At 35.9% G+C, this 17,743-nt stretch overlaps 1 protein-coding gene across 2 annotated transcripts; it reads right to left on the bottom strand.

Moving 5' to 3' along the window:
• Positions 1–2,372: 2,372 nt before the first annotated feature.
• twf2 (twinfilin actin binding protein 2) lies at positions 2,373–17,551 on the bottom strand. 2 transcript variants are annotated; one of them, XM_023325638.1, is made up of 9 exons: positions 17,233–17,551; positions 11,879–12,057; positions 10,234–10,329; positions 10,039–10,143; positions 9,497–9,511; positions 8,757–8,882; positions 8,530–8,680; positions 3,684–3,805; positions 2,373–2,991 (listed from the first exon to the last, which is right to left on the bottom strand). In XM_023325638.1, exons 1-9 carry the CDS (start codon positions 17,327–17,329, stop codon positions 2,824–2,826), a joined length of 1,059 nt encoding a protein of 352 aa, XP_023181406.1. In that variant the 5' UTR covers positions 17,330–17,551; the 3' UTR covers positions 2,373–2,823. The 2 variants fall into 2 exon arrangements, with proteins under 2 accessions (XP_023181406.1, XP_014331403.1); XM_014475917.2 differs by lacking the exon at positions 9,497–9,511 and having other exon boundaries at positions 2,752–2,991.
• Between the last annotated feature and the right edge of the window lie 192 nt (positions 17,552–17,743).

Here is a 17,743-nt window from a genome sequence, read left to right as displayed (position 1 = left end):
TAGTTGGTGTGGACTGCAGGACGTCTGATGTGATTTTGCTAACTGCACAATCAAATGTGCAGGATGTGATGTTTCTTTGAAATGAAACAAGGTTTCCTGGAAAAACCGTCTGTTCTGAAAGGCAGGGTTATTGTTGTTCAGGGTCTTTTATTTTGCGTTGGATGCATCATCAGTCAGTATTCAAGATGAAAAAGGATTACTCATGCGGCCTCATGCCCTGTCAGATGCTCGCTTTCAAACTCTGTGTGGGCAGGCAGTCGCTCTTCTCTCGAGCTTTGAGGGTTGAAGTCAGGCTTTCCAAGAAAACTATTAAATTTTTATGTGACAGGCCACAGAACGGTTTTCAAAAGATGGTTTTCAGAAGTTGTTCTGACCTCATGGAGCACTTTCAATTGCAAAGTATTTTCTGCTTTTTCATTATTAGCCTTCAAATGTTGTTTTCATCTCCATGCAGGAGTACGGAGAAAACTGCTGGATTCTCTGAACCTTTTAACAGGATCTGTAATTTATTTATAAATGTTTTTTTTCTTTTGGCAACTTGACATCTATAGGAACACTGCAAAAACAAAGAAATCTTACCAACTATTTTGGTCTGGTTTCTAGTTCAAATATCTTACTATACTAGAAATAAGACAAAACTGCAAGCAACTTTTAAGCAAGATATAGAAACTTGATTTAAGTAAATGATTCCTTAATGTTGATGGAAAAACTGCCAGGTGCATTGGTAGATTATCTCACTTAAAACAAGACATCTTTCCCATGTTAGAAGTCAAATAATCTGCCAGAAGAACTAGTACTTTTCTAAAATCAACATTAAGGAATTATTGGCTCTGAACACTCTAAAATCCAAGTATGTTTTGTTTAATTTTGGGCACAAATTGTTTTAGTACTCTTCAAATAAGAAAACTAAGTCAAAGTCAGAATCACTTTTGTCATGGTGCAAGAAAGCACAACATTTTTTTTAAAATTACAAGTAGTTTTTTAAAATCATTTTTATCATTACAAAATATTACAGCACAAGTCCGTATCACCCAGCCCACTTATGAGTTTCTTTTTGGTTATATGAGCTTTTTTAAAGTCAATAATCTTTAATATTGATAAAAAGTATTTCTTGTTTCACTTAAAATAAAAAAGAAAATCCAATTTCATAAGTGGAACTTATACTTTTTACATCAATGTTAAGGAATTATTGACTAAACCAGTTCTTCTGTCTTGCTCAAAAGCTATTTATAAGTTAGTTTTGTCTTACTTTGAATGCACTAAGATATTTGGATAAAAAGCTACTGAAAATACAGATTTTCTGTTTTCGCAATGAAAGGGAATCTGTCTCATATTTCAGCCCAGTAGATGCTCTTTTTCAAATCAAATCATTAAAAGCTCATTTTGTCTTTGTTCTGCTTCCTGATAGGAGATTTTAGCGCTGTTGTGTTCCAACATGATTTCTCAGTCTGGACCATCATTTCCCTGAGCTGACTATAAATTAGCTGCTCAGTTAGCAGCCAAAACCAAATGATAAAATTTTCTTAGAAGGAGCGACCACTTCATTCTGCAACATGACCAAGAGACTGAATTACTCGCCATCGATCTTGAAATTAATGTGAGAGAGTTTAAAATGTGGCATTTGTGTGCTTTTAAAATGATTAATGAGAGGAAAATGTTTGCAGTGGCCACAAGATGATCTAGATGCAAAAATAATCAGAAATCAGTGAATATTTTCATCAGGCCTGCAGACTTTCCTGTAGCAAGTTGTAGATATTTCATCACTTTTCTTAGCAGAAATGGAAATATCATTTAATATTTCTGATTTTTATTAAAATGAAGTTTGGAGGATTCTAGATGCTTAATAGGACCAGATTTTTTCTGTTTCACGATCAATTTGATTTTATCGGTACCGCTCCAGCCCCTCAGTGTTTGGCACAGTTCTGTTAGATTTGAAAGCTTTATCTTCCTCCAAACATTCCCAGTTTTATTGTGGCCAAATATTTATATCTTTGTTTCTCAGAAAACTTTTCCCCAAGAAGCACTTTGCTTCTCCTCAAGGGGTTGGTATTATGCATCTTTATTGCACAATTCAATAACTGTTGGTATAAAAATGCTGTATATATCAAACATGGCTTAAAAGAAATGTAACACCTTGAAATTGAGCCTCTGTCTCTTTAAGAAGCTCCTGCTCTTTCCAACACTCCACCTTCAACACAACAGTGCTCCTATATTATGCCATTTAAAGCTGATATTAGGAGCGCTGGACTAAGTATGATAAGTTCTCAAGTGTTTACTAATTGCTGCTAGTCTGGAGAAGCTACTATAAGATACTCTTTGTTTACATTATTATCTGCCTCTAGCTGGAAAAGAAGAGTTCAAGTGCATCAATAAATGTTCACGAGAAGTGCAAACCTCTCACAGTCTGACTGTAGACAATCAGACTGCTGGTCTGCTTTAATTCCCTTTTAATTAAATGTCCAGACTCTAACATTAACAGGTCAACATACTGAGTATTTAATAAACATGTTGGATACCTGCAGACAATAAAAATGCTGAAATCTTAACAAAAAATACAGACACCACTGTGTAAACAAAATGGTATTGTTCATTTCTCCTAAATGTCGATGCAAACATTGAATTTAACATTTTGCAAATCACAAACCCTCAGGAGCCGATTGTCTCGTGCGAGTGACAATTTGTCTGTAAAACATTTATCACAAAGACCAAAGGAAATTAAACGGCGCATCCCAAACAGATTTTGTTCTCGATATCTGGAGAAACAGGAAGGAAGGCCTGAAAATGCTACAATAAGATACTCCATATTTTCATTATTATCTTCCTCTAGCTGTCCTGAATGGCCTCTCCTGCCCCCTTAATAAGACGCTTATGTCCCCGTTTTCCTGCTGGGCCCCGGGGCTTTGCAAAGGCCTGCTTGTGGGCGTACTGCTTAGGATGGACCTCGTCGTACAGAAATTCCTCCGTCAGCTCGTCTCCATCTTCAATCTCCAACTGCAGCACAAAAACACAGAACATTCATGATTCAGAATGTAACTTTGACCTTCTATAATTCATTATAATCCACTACAAGTACATAACTTTGACATAAATAAATCATCGTCTGGTTGTGTAAGTTTTAGATTATCTGTCACCTGTTTATTTCTGGCAATGAGTTTAAATAAAGCCAGATGTTTAAGCTTCAAAATGCAGCTACTGTTTTAGAAATTCAGACAGAAATGCTCACCACACTGCAAAAACACACAAAATCTAAGTGTTTTTTCTGATGCAAATATCTTAGTACTCTTAAATATAGACAAAACTAACAAGTAGCATTTCAGTAAGACATAAGAGCTTGTTTTAAGTCAATACTTCATTAATATTGATTTCAAAAAATGTACTGGTTCCACTTATAAGACATTTTCCCAATGTTTTAAGTGAAATAATTTTTTTGTGGAAATCCAATATTTAAGAATTATTCATTTCAAACCAGCTCTGATATGAAAAGTTACTTGTCTGTTTTGTCTTATTTCCAGTGTACCGAGGTGTTTGCACTATAAATATCTTGGTAAGATTTAGTTAGTGTTTTTGCCGTGTGCGTGGAAGAAACGTACACAGCATGCGCCAAGTAATGAATCTGCATGTAAAACAATGTTATCTAATGTTGTGGCCCATCCACCCCCCTCGCCGGTTTGTCCATCTGCTACCTTTTTGGCTATTTCCAAGCGGTAATCCCTCTCCATGTCCTCCAGTAGTCGACTTTTGCAGCTGGAATACAGCATCCGCTCCTTAATGCTACAGCTGTATCCTGGCATGGAGTATATGAACACTGCAGAGAGCGGAGAGCATCAAAACAGTCAGAAATACACACTTCTGGAAGGAACTTTTTATGTAAAATTCATCTTTTGGCATGTTTTTATTCTTCCATTTGGGTTTCTACTGCCTCTAAAAATAGTTCAAGCTGTTAAAAAAAACACAAAGTCGTTTTCTGGCAAGAAATTAATGTTTTCTAGTGTTAGGAAAATTACCCGTTTCAAAAACCTCCTGATAAAGGCACATTTTATGGGCACTGCACCGTTACCTAGCAACCCCAGTCGACCAAGCCCCGTTACCTAGCAACCAAAGTGGAACTCCAGCGCATTTGGTCAACTGAACTTACTGCTTCAATTCAAATTCAGTTCAAAAACACTTTATTAATCCCAAAGGGAAATTAAATATAAGTAAATAAAGGAGTTCAAATTAATTAATGAGACTAAAATCTCATTATCTAAGAATAATTTTGTGCAAAATGTATAGTGAACATGTATTTTAAAGCCCGCAGACCTATCATGACCTGTTCTAGAAAGTATAATAGGTCACCCTTAAGTTCTTTTATGTATTTATTTGTGCATTTAAGCTACACTTACTTAGAATAATAAATATGTAAATCATATACATTGGTGGAATACTATAAATGTGTTGCACAATGTCTGTGGGTTCTTATCGTTTCAATATCCAGAAATGTTGGAGCTCTGTGAAATATGATCAAAACTAGATACTACTTTAACCTTTTCTATTTAATTTTTTAACTTTTAAATTAAAAATTACATATGAAGTGTGGAATCTCAGAAAGGTCATTTTTAATTGGGCAGAAAAAGTTGGAACATGGATCTAAAACAGCAGAAAAATGCAGCAGAATAAACACATCTAACCACTACTCAGCTTCAGGCTCAGAAGGGCCAGGGCTAAAGTATTTAAGGACGAAAGGGTGAAAAAATAGAACTAGTTTAAGCATCTAAATCGTATAGAGGCGATGAAGCGTTTAGAAAATCCAGAGAAAATTGAAAACTCATCCTGAATGACCAGAATCATTGACCTTTTGACCCTATGGATTTCAATCGTAGATGTTTACAGGAAAGAAATGAGTTCAAGACTCATTCAGAAAGCCGCCGCTGGATTGAAAGGCTTCTCGTAAAGAGTGTGACGGCGTAGCGAAGTATTTCACCTCAGTAAAACCACAGTTAATCCTAATTTATGTACAGTATGTACACATCAGCAGTGGCTTTAGAAAATGTTCACAGCCTGTTACAATCACGCTTTTTGGGATGTAGAATGATTAAGCCATTACAAGTCATTTCAAAACTTTTCCATGTGTAACGTGGCATTTGTCGTGTAAATTTAAAGTGAGAAACCACAACAGCGTATTACGGCCATACTAAGACAAACAGAAAAAATAAAATTACAAGAATAAAGTTATAATGTTACGAGAATAAAGTCGAAATAATATGAGAATAAAGTTCTCATATAAATAAAATGGAAATAAAATGAAAATATTTTGAGAATAAATTCACATTATTACTAGATCAAAGCTGTGTTCTTATGACTTTATTCTCTTAATTGTATCTATTTTTTCATTAGTGTTGTCCTTATTCTGCATCATAAAAAAACAAACAAATCTTTTAAATAAAAATAATAATAAGAATAATAATCTACTTGGATAAGTATGCACACTCTTGAACTAACCACTTGTTAAAAAAGACTTGATTTGGAAATATTTGCCTGCTTTGCAAAGGTTCTCCAAATCTTTCTGAATATGTTGTTTTAAGTCAATAATAAACACTAATAAAAAAAGTACTAGTTTCACTGTCAGATTTTTTTCCACTTAAAACATTTGAATAATGTCTTGTCATAAGTGACAAAAATTTGGTAGTGGAAATAATACTTGGGAAGATTTTTTTTTTTATTTTTTGCAGAAAACTGAGAAGTTTAGCTTCATCTGGAGAAAAGTAGCCCCAGATCATGATGCTGCCACTACCATATTTAACCGTGGGAAGGTTCTGGTGTGGTTTCATCAGACCATAACACAGTAAAATTTAAAAAGAGCATTTAAAAATCTATAATAATTCATAAAATAGCACTGAATTGATGAAATGGGTGAAGATTGTTACTGTTTGTTTTTTTAATCCATCTTTTAAATTGTTTAAATGTGTTTTTAAAATGTAAAAATTGAGTCTGTTGATTTTAATTTTTGTTTTATGTGTTTTAAGGTATTTTATTATGTCTTTTTGTCTATAATGTTTGTAAAAGTATAATGTTGTTATAATGATACTATGCCACAGACTAACTGGAATCTTTGAAAAAATAAATAAACATTTTCATGCAGGGTTTTAGGAGGTTTTAACCATATTAAGGATTTCTTTGGAAGAAAATAATTTTATCTTGTAACCCACATAAACACAGAAGAGTGTTTTCACGTCTAAAATACTTTGCAGAAATTCCTGCAGCTTCTTTTCATCCGTTTAGGAGAAACGTTCAGTTTTTGTAAAGTCACAGCCGTCCCATATTTTCTCCACTTATCGTTAACTCTCATCTCTGTGCCACATTTAATGCTGCCGGATTTTGTACAAAGGAAGCATTTTGATCTCCTTGCAAGCTTTGGCTTCGACTGAAGGAAGTAAACTGAGTAAATACGTCTCGGACCACAGCTGAACTTTATTTCCACTTAATCAGATTCTCCATAATTAATGGCAGGTGTGAACTCAGGACGCCTGAATACGCTCATTGTATCAAACTATGTTTCAAGCAAGAACAAGTTTAGGAGTTTGTGCATTTATGCTCTGCTGCTTTTTATGACACATTTACAAATTAGTTTTAGTTAAATCGCACAGGATATTTGTCACTCTGTGGAAAAAGCTTTTACTCAAGGGTTCGCTTTACTTTGGACTCTTAAAGTAGGCCGCTTTTAAAATGTTATGTTTTCCTGATACCAGGAAAAGGTGGGATATGCATGCAACTTTAAACAAATAGCTTTGAATCCAGCGTTCAGGCTTCTTGATTTCATTCCTGCCTTCACTTGCAGAGAATCTGACTAAATGGAAATCAAGTTCTGGTGTCCTAGTGGGATTTTCCTGGAAATTGCTGATTTGCATACTTTAGCTAAAGCCATCATTTGCAGAGAGGTTACTGAATGTCAAAAGGATTTCATTGCACAAATATATCACTCAGCAGAAGGATGCAAATAATTCAAAACACGCGGCAACCATGACATTACAGAGACTCGATGTTTCTCTTTAATTGATGAAAAGAGTGAAGCTGGCCAACAAGCCAGCAGACGCTGTAAGGATCTGCTGGCCGAGATCTTCATGTGAAAACTGTCGTCTGGGTTTTCTACGTTTTGTTGACGTAGGAGTGAAGCTGCACAACAGGAAGAAAACATCCAGACCTGGCCAACGTCTCTGTGAGAACGAGCTGCTGCCTGATGAAAGCTGTGACTCCAGAAAGTGTGTTTGGAACCAAAACAACAGGACACAAGTGAAACATGGAGGTTGCAGCATCATACTGTGGGATTACTTTACATCAGATACTGTCAAGGGGAAGTCAGCTTTTACCCTAAACCTCCTGCTACACTGCAAAAACACAAAATATTGCAAAGTGTTTAGTTTTTGGAGCAAATGTCTTAGTTTGTTTAAAATAAGATAATATTAACTTACAAGTAAGTTTTCAGTGAGATTTAGGAGCTTGTTTTGAGCCAATAATTTCTTAATATTGATGAAAAAGTACTAGTTTTACTTTCAAATGATCTCACTTATAAACATTTCTTCACATTGTCGGGGAAAAATGTCTCGTTTTAAGTGAAATAATTTATCAATGTAACTAGAAGTTTTTCATCGATATTAAGGAATTATTTACTTAAGTCAAGTTTCTAAATCTTACAAAGTACTGGTTACTTGACAGATTATTTTACCTATACCAACTGTTTTAAGTGAAATAATTTGGTAGTGAAAGTAAAACTTTTACATCAATATTAAGTAAAACAAGCTCCTGATATATCTTACTGAAAAGTTACTTCTGAGTTAGTTTTGTCTTATTATGAGTGTAATAAGATATTTGCAATAGAAACTAAACAAAAAATACTTGGATTTTGTGTTATAGTGGAAAAGGCTGGAAATACCTTTTTTTTAATTTAATTTCTGAGCATCACAGCAAACATAAATCCAGGTAACGAACAAAACAAAGACGTCAGAATGACCCTGTAAGAGTTAAAAACCACATCTGTGGTCACTTGAAGAAGGCTGTGAACCAGAGATGTTCTCTCAATCTGACAGATTTGAAGAGCTTTACTAAAGTAGATTAGGAATATATTACAAAGTCAAAGTGTGGGATGCTGATGAACTTACCCCCAAAAAAGCTGCAGTTTAAAGCTGTGCACACTTGTGCAAACAAATTTATAACAGCTTTTTTTTGTTGTTGTTGCACAAGATTCATGTTACATTAAACATAGAAAAAGCTTTTGAATTACCTTATTTTTTCTTTAAATTAAAGATCGTTGCATGTGAAAGGGGTGTGCACCGTTTCAGATCCACAGTGTGGAGTCACAACCGTTTTTTCTCACTTAAATATTTGAAACATAGCAAACTAAGCTTTTACTTTCAAAATTAATGAGTTAACTAAACATTTCTTCACATTGTCGCAAAGTGATGAGAGGAAAATAACTCAGACTGAGTTCGTGCAAATGTTGAGTTGGAGCACGATGGTAAAAACAGGATTATTACGGTACAGTGATCAGGAGCGTACCAACAGATTCCAGGTAATCTCCTTCATGGGAGTGCTTGTAAAGGAAGAAGTGATATCTGGGAGTGTCTTTGGGAACCCTGCGGGGTAAATCACGAGTTTCTGTCGGGTTGGCGTGGACCAGTTCTATCGTCTCCTTTTCCACATCCAGCCTCTGAAAACACCAGAATAAACAAGAAGCTAAGCGGCTCTTTGATTGTTGGTTCAGAGACACAGCTCTTCCTGCTCACCAGCTGTACATAGTTGATGCGCCTCTGGGCCAGCAGGTGTAGGCTTCTTTTGGCCGACTCCTGCAGAGGAAAAGCGAGGCCCTGAAGTGTCTGGTGTTTGCTCTCCACGCTGATTTCTGTCTTCACCTGCAGGGGGCAGCACAGCATTGACAGGATATGTGAAATACCTTTTAGAGACTCTAAGTGTTGAAGGAATGGTAAAACTTTCTATTTCCCAATATTCCGAGCCAATAAAGTGGGGGTGTCCAAAGTGTGGCACGGGGGCCATTTACGGCCCCTGAAAGATACAAATTTGGGCCTTCAGTATTTCATATAGATTGATACTTTATATCTTTATCTGGGCAAAATTATCACAAACAAGTAAAATCTTGGCTTTAATACAAATGATTTGCTTTGCTAAATACACCAAGCATTTTCATAGAAAGAGTGAGCTAAATCCTGATTTTATTCATCAAGATTGATGCCTAGAAAATTAGCAAAATACTTTTAATAAGGCAAATCTGCGGAACCATTTTTAAGTTTTGGATTTTGAATAATTTACTAATCCTTTTCTAGCAGCAGATCCACTACTTTATTTGTTTAATTCAAGTATTGCATCTTCAGTTTATTGTTGAGTGTGTAAAAATATAAATATTTTTAGCCCTTGAGGTCTTTCAACTCAATGATTTTGGCCCATGTGACAAAAAGTTTGGACACCCTGCACTGAAGCATAGAGATATAGTAACAATTAATGAACATACCTGTTTTACCCAGCCCTGGAAAAAAAATCACAACAAAGAATTACCTTTTCAAGTAAAACTGGAGACATAAAATTATGTGGGGAAAAAATGTGCCTCCTTATTTGTAAACATTTGTAATGTTTTTGTTTCACTTAAATGTTTCAGATCAACTTTAATATCAGAAAAACATGCTGAATAAGTAGAGAAAAAAAAAGTTGAATCCTGGCATGTTTTCTCAGGGTACTCCGGCTTCCTCCCACAATCCAAAAACATGATTTGGTTTCTCTAAATTATATTATTGTGTGAATGGTTGTTTTTCCTGTGTATTTCTGTGTTTTTTTATGTCCACGGAAATACAAAAATATAGTTTTTAAATGGAGATTTAATTTATTAAGTGAATAAAGCGATTCAAGAAAACCTGGTCCTAAGTGAAAATATATTTCCATCCCTTGTTAAAACATAAATGAACTGTGGAAAACCATGCTTGTGGTTTTTAATAAACTACCCATTTCCAAGCTATGTGCAGGGAAGACGGCACCGCGGCGGACAGGCTAACTTCACACCTCTGTGATTTTGATCCTCTGCAGCTCCTGCTCAGCTAGCGTGAGCGGAGCCGGACCCGAGCAGGACGACACGTAATGCTGGTAACCCTGCAAGCAGACGTCCTCCTGCAGCAGCAAAGCAAGAACGAGATCGGCATTAAACATTAAAATGCAGACACATCGTGAAAGTAGTGGTGAATTTAAAAGGTTTTTCACCTCCGTGGTGCCAAATATCTCGTACTTCAAGTGGCCGCCGCCAAACTCTTTTTTCACTGTAGCACGAGTGGCGGCGTACAACATCTTCTGCTTCACCTTCAAACAGCAGACATGAATTCATTGATCAAAATCCTTCCTTCATGTAGGTCACAGCGGTCAATTTGTACATTTTTGTTAATTTTTTCATTCTTTCACCAATTAAACAATTAAAGCTGCAGGATGTAATTTTTATAAAGTTTGACATATTTGTTAAAACTGTCATTTTGTCGTGACACCATCATATCAGGCAGATAATCTGTGAAAACATGTTAGCTCCTCAGCCTTCTCCCAGTACTATGTGGAGAAATATACAACTGTCATAAACAACCAGTCAGAGCAAGAAGGGGGGTCTTAGCACTGTCAATCATTCTCATGTATGTGCTGCTCACACCCTCCGCCTTACTCTTAGCTAAGCTACAGCTGGTTCACCACACCAGAGCCGGCCATGAATGCTAAGGCTAGTTCGTATGGCCACTGATAACATATTTCCCCAGAACAGTAAGTTGTTTCTCAGCCATTAAGTGTGTGTATACACGAGATTGATTGACAACACTAACACGCTCCTCCTGTTTTTAACCAGAATAAGAGCATTTCATCAGACAGCAATAGTGGCTTTAATAGATCAGGGAGGAGTTAGATCTTGTTTTGCAGATTGCCGGTCTCATATTAAACTGTCATGACATGATGATGATTTTAACGATGAATATGTTAAAAACATTCTTTTTAAAGTTACATACTACAGCTTTAGCAGTTATGATGGTGTATTCAGTATTGCAAGTGCAACTTTCACCCATTTTTCTTCAAATGTAACGAAGATCACGGACTAGTTTGTTCGGTCTGTAGGACGCGTCCAAAACCTGAAGTTGTTCTGCAGTGCATTTACACACTGTAAGCTAGATTTTTATGAAGCTTTTGGAGTGCTTGCTTCTTCCTCTCTGAGTGGCCTTTCAGCCTATGTTGGTACAGAATAATATGTTTCAATGAGAATAATGACACTGTGTGATCAACTTTAGCATTGTTAGCATCTTGTTTTGCATTTGTGTTGGGATTGTGATGCATATTTCACATTAAAACGCGTTTATCTCTAAGTCCCAGAACCCTTCTCCTTCCTAAACTCGATGATGGCTGGACGTTCCCATACTGCTTACACTTCTGCAAACACCATGTGAATCAACATGGCAACTTCAGACATCTGGGAATTGTTTCCAAAGCTGAACCAGAATTGCTCCACAGCTCTCATCCTGACATCTCAACTTATTAATTTTTTATTTAATTTGAAGAGAGCAACAAAAAAAATCTTAAAAGTTATGTTTCTCATTATTCTGGCATTTAGCAAACATAGTTTTGATGATCTCACACAAGAAATGTAGCTTGATTTCAAACAGTTGTTTTGTCTTTTTATATAATAATCTAAACATCTGTTTCAACTGGTTACAAAACTAAACATGCACAAAGTTCTTAACAAAGCACAAAAATGTGATTACTTCAGCTGAATTTAAATTAAAATAAAATGGAGTTAATATAGAGTTTCAGATTAAATTTTTGGGGTTGGTGTGTCTCCCTAAAGTTTTGTTGCCATTAGCAACATGTTTTTCTTTTCCCTTACTGGAGACTGGTCAGGAGACCAGGAGATGAAAATCCACTCGTAGCCCAAAGCATTCTGGGAGTCGAGCCGGTACAGGATGTAGCAGGGCTCCTGGTCGTCCAGGAGAGGAAGCAGGAAGTTGTCATAGTCCTGGTCCCAGTGCTGCTGTGGCTCTCTGTAGGCTCCCAACACCAGCTGCTCTGAAAATCAGACCAGTACTCATCACATACCAGAGCCTCTCTAGTGTAACACATAGAGCCGCCACATCTAGATTTCACATCAGCAATAAACATGGAGAGAGATTAGAATAACCAGGATGATTTTAAATGTGTTTCCTTTACAACTGAATCTAATTAAGTAATTAGAGAAATAATTTTAGGAAGGAAATAGAGAAACAGACAAACTATTAAAACTTAATACTCAAAATATTTTTGTTTTAAAGCAAATAGAATGCTTCATATTTAATACATTTCTGTGCAATACATAATCTATTTTTGATGTTGTGAGACTATAATTAAAAAAATCTAAATTATTTTTCAATTTTCTTTTTTTACATCTCAAACCCTTGAGAACAGGGGTGTTCAAAATGTGATTCAGGGGCCACAAGTGGCTCTTTAGAGCTCCCATAATGGCCCTCAAAAACTTTAGCTAGAAATGTTTTTAAGATATAATAGCAAATACAAGTTTTAGCAGTTTTTGTTTGTTTGTTTTTTTTCACAGAATTACACAAAAATTACAAACAGTATCTATTTAGATCTGTTTTTTTGTAATTATATTGGAAATTAGAGGCTTTTTTAAGTGTCCACAAATATTGACCATCCATAGAATAAAGTTTTACTATTTTCTTTATCTTAAAAGGTAAAAAAAATAGTGATAAAACTGTGGCTCTGTTTGTCACCACAGCGAATTTTGCTGGACGATAAATTGTTCCAGTAATTATTGATAAATGATAATAAAAGGTGCTTCAGAGGAATAAAGACTAAAAAACTGTTTCTACCCAACAGATGTTGTTTACATGAACACCACTAATTCATCCAAACCCTGAGGTTTCTGCGCACTTCTACTATTTTCTTTTCATGATTATTTAAATATACTTATTTATTTGCACTGCCTTTGAGAGTTGCTATTTTTTTTTATTTTGTTGCGCTTTCTTGCACAATGACAAAGGAACAATAACAATAATATTGTGATTTTGAGACAATTTTCAAGTAATATAATGATGCCAACATAATAATACAAGTTTGCCCTCTCAAAGACCAATAAACTTTAAATTTGTAAAAAAATAAATAAATAAATAAAATAAACACTGAGACTGAAAGATATTTTAAATATCTAAAATAAAACCAATAATAAACTGGATTATAATGTAATCAAAATGGAAATTATGGAGCTCATTTTAATTTATCAAGGGATTAATTAACTGCTTATTGTGACAGGCTTTGTACTTTTTCAAAAGGTCATGTGACACAACCTTTATTTGAGGGCCAAAATGGTTGCCAACCCCTAATCTAGAGGATTAGGTAAATTCTCCTAAAATGAACAGCTTGACTGACCTGGAAAGTTGTGAAAGCAAAATTAACAGATTAAACTAACAGAAACATGTATTTGTTCCCCAGATATCTACTGCACAGCCTTCCTGAGTAAAATCTGAAAACGTTGGCTGCTATGATAAAAGAAAATAAGATTAGGTTTGGAGTTAAAAAATCCAGCTGGGTTATTTTGTGTGAAACACAGACAGAAACCTGGAGTCTGGTGTCCTTTGTTGGGTACAGGGGGATTTTCCCCTTCCACTCTCTTGGGGCAAGTTTCTATTCTGAGCTGCAACACATTCCAGCTCTGCAAGCACATACTTTCCATCAGCCATTCTCTGCTGTCTTTATGCGTCCAAACAAGTGTGAACCTAACTACTGACTGCTTTCTCACTTAAATGTTTCTGTGAGGTGTCAGCTCGGTGAATAGGAATCTCAGGGTGATGCTATCAGATGCAGAGATCTTGTTTTACCTTTGACACTGGAACAGGCAGAGCGCGTCACGTGTTGGTTCAAATAGCCGAGCGATGACCCGAGAGAGCAAAGTGCACTGGGGTAGATTTAAGCCGATCATCCGGGTGTAGGGTTCTGTTTTCAGTACTGGTACCGTCCAACTTTAATATTCATGTTTGAATCATTCGGGAAACTCCTGAAGCATCATCTGTGCTTTAAAATGTTATATTTAGTGGCACCGGAACTGACAACTAAATATCAGGATGCAGCCTAAACAGCATTAATTTGATATCCCAGTGGCGCCCCCAAGAGGAGGACATGAGGGGGCCATGGCCCCTTTGTGAAAAATGTTCACCTCCCCTCCCCCAGAGAATCATGAAGACAAAAACCCACTAAATAAATAAATACAAGATAAATAAAATTCTATATATTTTTTCTTTTTTCAATTTTAAAATTATTGTCATTATTAATATTATTATCTGTAGAGTTTCTTGTTTTGAGTTGGTTTGTAAACATTTTGTCTATGTAATATAATTTATTTGTTGGCACTTTAGCCCAATACATTGAACTGGCACATGAATATTATAATATGATTTTAATTATAAAGTGAGTCAGTAAGTAATGTATGCACGTTTTCTCTGTCCTACTAATTGCGCCCCTGGATATTCTCCCACATATTAGCAGTTTTTATTGTGTCATTATCAAAGTGTTTATGACACCGCTATTAAAATGTCTTTCCCCACTACAGTTTTCACTTTAAAACTACAAACCACAATGTATCTTATTGACATTTTATGAGGGACCAACACAAGTTGGTACATAACTGTGAAGTTAAAAGACGAGATAGCCTCCTGTGCTGAAATATTTCTAAATTAAATCCAGTAAATGTTATTTAGAAGTCACCTTTATAGTAAAGAAAAGTACATTTATGTATTTTAATACATAATTTTAATACATAAATAAAAATACATAATTTTAATTTAGGTATTATATTAAAATTAATATTGTACTTTTAATTTTAGTTTAATAAAATTATGTATAATTTCAGAGAGCATCAGTGAACAAACAGCATAATGAACACTAGGGAACATACTGGAGATGTCAGGGAGGAAGATATGAATAACTTTAAAGCAGGATTAGGTTATGAGCTTTAAACATATCAGACAGCAGTTTTATCAATTAAAATTCAGTTTCTCACAACTGCAAATTGACCAACAAATAGCAAATTCTTTTAAAAATCACAAGCTTCTTAAGGTAGACACTTATCAAAAATTATAAGTTGAGGTTTTTCCAACAGGTCATATAACATTTGTGTCTCTAAGTAAGTTTTATGTAGCTTAAATGAGGGCAAAATGGCTCTTTGGATTGTGAAAGTTGCAGCCCTTTGGTCTAGTCAAAGTCTAGATTGTAATCCTGCTGAAAATCTGTGAAAGTCCTGAAAACCGATGTTCCTAGATGCTCTCCATCCAATCGGTCTGACCTGTTTTCCAAAGATTGGGTGAAAATGTCTCTAGATGTGCAGCTCCAGAAGTTTTACAAAGTACTTCTTTAGAGGACTGAGCACAAATTCACACAAATGTAAATTTTTAATTCATAAAAGTCCTTCTATTTTACCTTAGTCTATTATATAAAATCCCAACAGAATACATTTTATTGGGGGTTTGTATACTTTAGCAAAGAACTGTATGCCCATAAATACCAGTACACGAAAGCTTTCCGTCAAAGTATCAGATTAAAGCACCAACCCTTCTCTGTCACTACGCTGTCTGACCTCAACCCTATAAATATGTGACCAAATATTTCAAGTGATCTCTTCTGTTCACAAAGATAGCCCCAAAAACTTCCCACATTGCATCTGACATGAATCATATTACAGCGTGACATTGGGTCCACACAAAAACATGATGTAAACACCTCGGGAATAAACAGTTGCCTAGAAAGCTATTGCTTCATCCAGCTTTTCTGTCGTCTGAAAGCTGCTTTGCTTTCAGACGACAGCTGCTCTGGTTTTCATTTTCCCGAGGACAAGACTAACTTTTCCCCTACTTTCCTTTTTTTTTCTCGCCTCGTCATTGCTGTGAATACCAGGGAACTTAAATGCTTTCAACACAAGCTCTGTTGCTTGAGGGAGGTCAAGCCATGAAAACTGAAAATAATTTGGAGCCAATTTCATTTGAGTCAGAGAGAATCAGCTGTTTTCTAAGATATTTAAAAATGTCATTTTCAGAGTTAGCTCATAACTAGTTACATTTATTCAATTACATTTACTTGGGTAACGTTTTGGGAAAAAATTACTTTTCCAAGTATTTTTTTGTTACTTTTTAGTTTAACCTGAGTAACTATTGTTGCTCTTACTTGAGTGAAATTTCTGAATACTTATAATACAAGCTTGTTTTAACCAAAACGTCACCAGACACATATGTAGTTTTTGTTAGTTTTATTGAAAGGAATTGGTTTTTTTTATTATTATTCCTAATTATTTTAATTTTGGTCTTTAAAATACCAAAATTTCCACATAACCTTATATTTTGGTACATTTGATTACGCAATTTTAAAATATTAAATTATTGATGTTTTGGTCAGTTAGTCATTACTTGACAGCCTTTTAACTAAATACTTTTTTACTCTTGAGTAATTTCTTGGACAGCTACTTTTTACTTCTACTTGAGTAAAAATATATTGAAGTAGTCAATATATAATGTCTACATTTCTTTGGTAAAAACCTATGGTCATTTTACCAGATTTTATTGAGAAGTTAAATTATTTCCAAGATTTGAAATGATCTAATGCAAAAAAAAAAAAAGTAGATCAAGCTACATTTATAACCAAATTCTAACAATTCCACTAAAAATAGAGGAATATCAAAACTGCACTAATATTTTTTTTCTGTGAAGCACTGGTTTAGTTTTGTGAACTTAAAAAAAGCTTTTGTACACACTCAGGCTTTGTCCCTGAAGGTTTATTTAAGTCAAGGTTCAAATAATCTGTGCCAACTATACAACCAAACTGATCCAGAGGACCGGCTTGTCCACTGCGGGGTTTCCGATGTCAGCAAGTAAAATTTAAGACTTTTTGAGGCCAGCTTGAATTAAATTTCAAACAGAAAAAGACTATAAATACAGGGGATTATCGAGTACAGTGAAGTGACAGCCAAATGGTGATACATTTGCATTTAACCGTTATGGATGTAAGCTAGCTAGGCTACATTAGCAGCTGATTACCAACCGCCGCCATAGATGATGTCAGCGCGCGCAACGTTTGCCACACAGAAAAGTTCCGACTGCGTATCAGATAACACAACTTAAGGCCGCTGATTATCATATTCTTTTCTGTTTATTGCGTCCCTTTAACGGTTTTTAAGGATGCGCGGACACCCTGCTCTGGGTCACTCACCGTCCAGGATGCAGACTTTGATGAGGCGCGCCGCTCCGCCTCTTGCCCTGGCCAGGAACTGCCGCAGCTCCGGCGTCACGACCAGCGCGAGAAACATGGCGGGTCAAGTTGAGTCTTCCTCCCGCCGGGGGTAACAGGGCGCGGGGGTGTTCAAGGAGGGAGGCGAGGATGGTTTAAGACGAAGCAGAACCAGGGACTCCACCGAACCAAAACAATCAGTCCAAATTAGGATGAAGTATGAAGAGTCGTCCTTCTTTGATGCAAGACTGCAGAGCGTGTCTGTGTGTCTGGACTCAAAGTGTGACGGAATGAGACGGGACACTGCTCAAGTAACTGGGACAGTGTCATGTGGACAGAGGTGGAACCTGATCACCTCTCTACCAAATTTAGCTCCATCTCTGACTGTCCAGCCAGGAGTGCTGGCCTGTGAAGAGCCAGAGACCCAAAACTGTGGTGATGTAAACCCAAAGGCTAGCCAATATTTAATAATGAGTGACCAGCCTGGGCTGAG

The sequence above is a fragment of the Xiphophorus maculatus genome, chromosome 20, assembly GCF_002775205.1.
Source record: "Xiphophorus maculatus strain JP 163 A chromosome 20, X_maculatus-5.0-male, whole genome shotgun sequence".
NCBI lineage: Eukaryota > Metazoa > Chordata > Actinopteri > Cyprinodontiformes > Poeciliidae > Xiphophorus > Xiphophorus maculatus.
The sequence above is the reverse complement of the archived record's forward strand: the minus strand, read 5'-3'. Positions and strand labels throughout refer to the sequence as shown.

Bases quoted from the DNA above. Each gene is read 5' to 3' on its own strand.
- twf2 (XM_023325638.1), bottom strand. From the start codon at position 17,329: ATGTTTCTCGCGCTGGTCGTGACGCCGGAGCTGCGGCAGTTCCTGGCC. The intron at 8,681-8,756 runs GTGAGCAGGAAG...TGGTGTTTTCAG, and splicing joins GCATCAACTATGTACAGCTG to AGGCTGGATGTGGAAAAGGA. The intron at 3,806-8,529 runs GTACGCTCCTGA...CGCTCTCTGCAG, and splicing joins AGATTACCTGGAATCTGTTG to TGTTCATATACTCCATGCCA.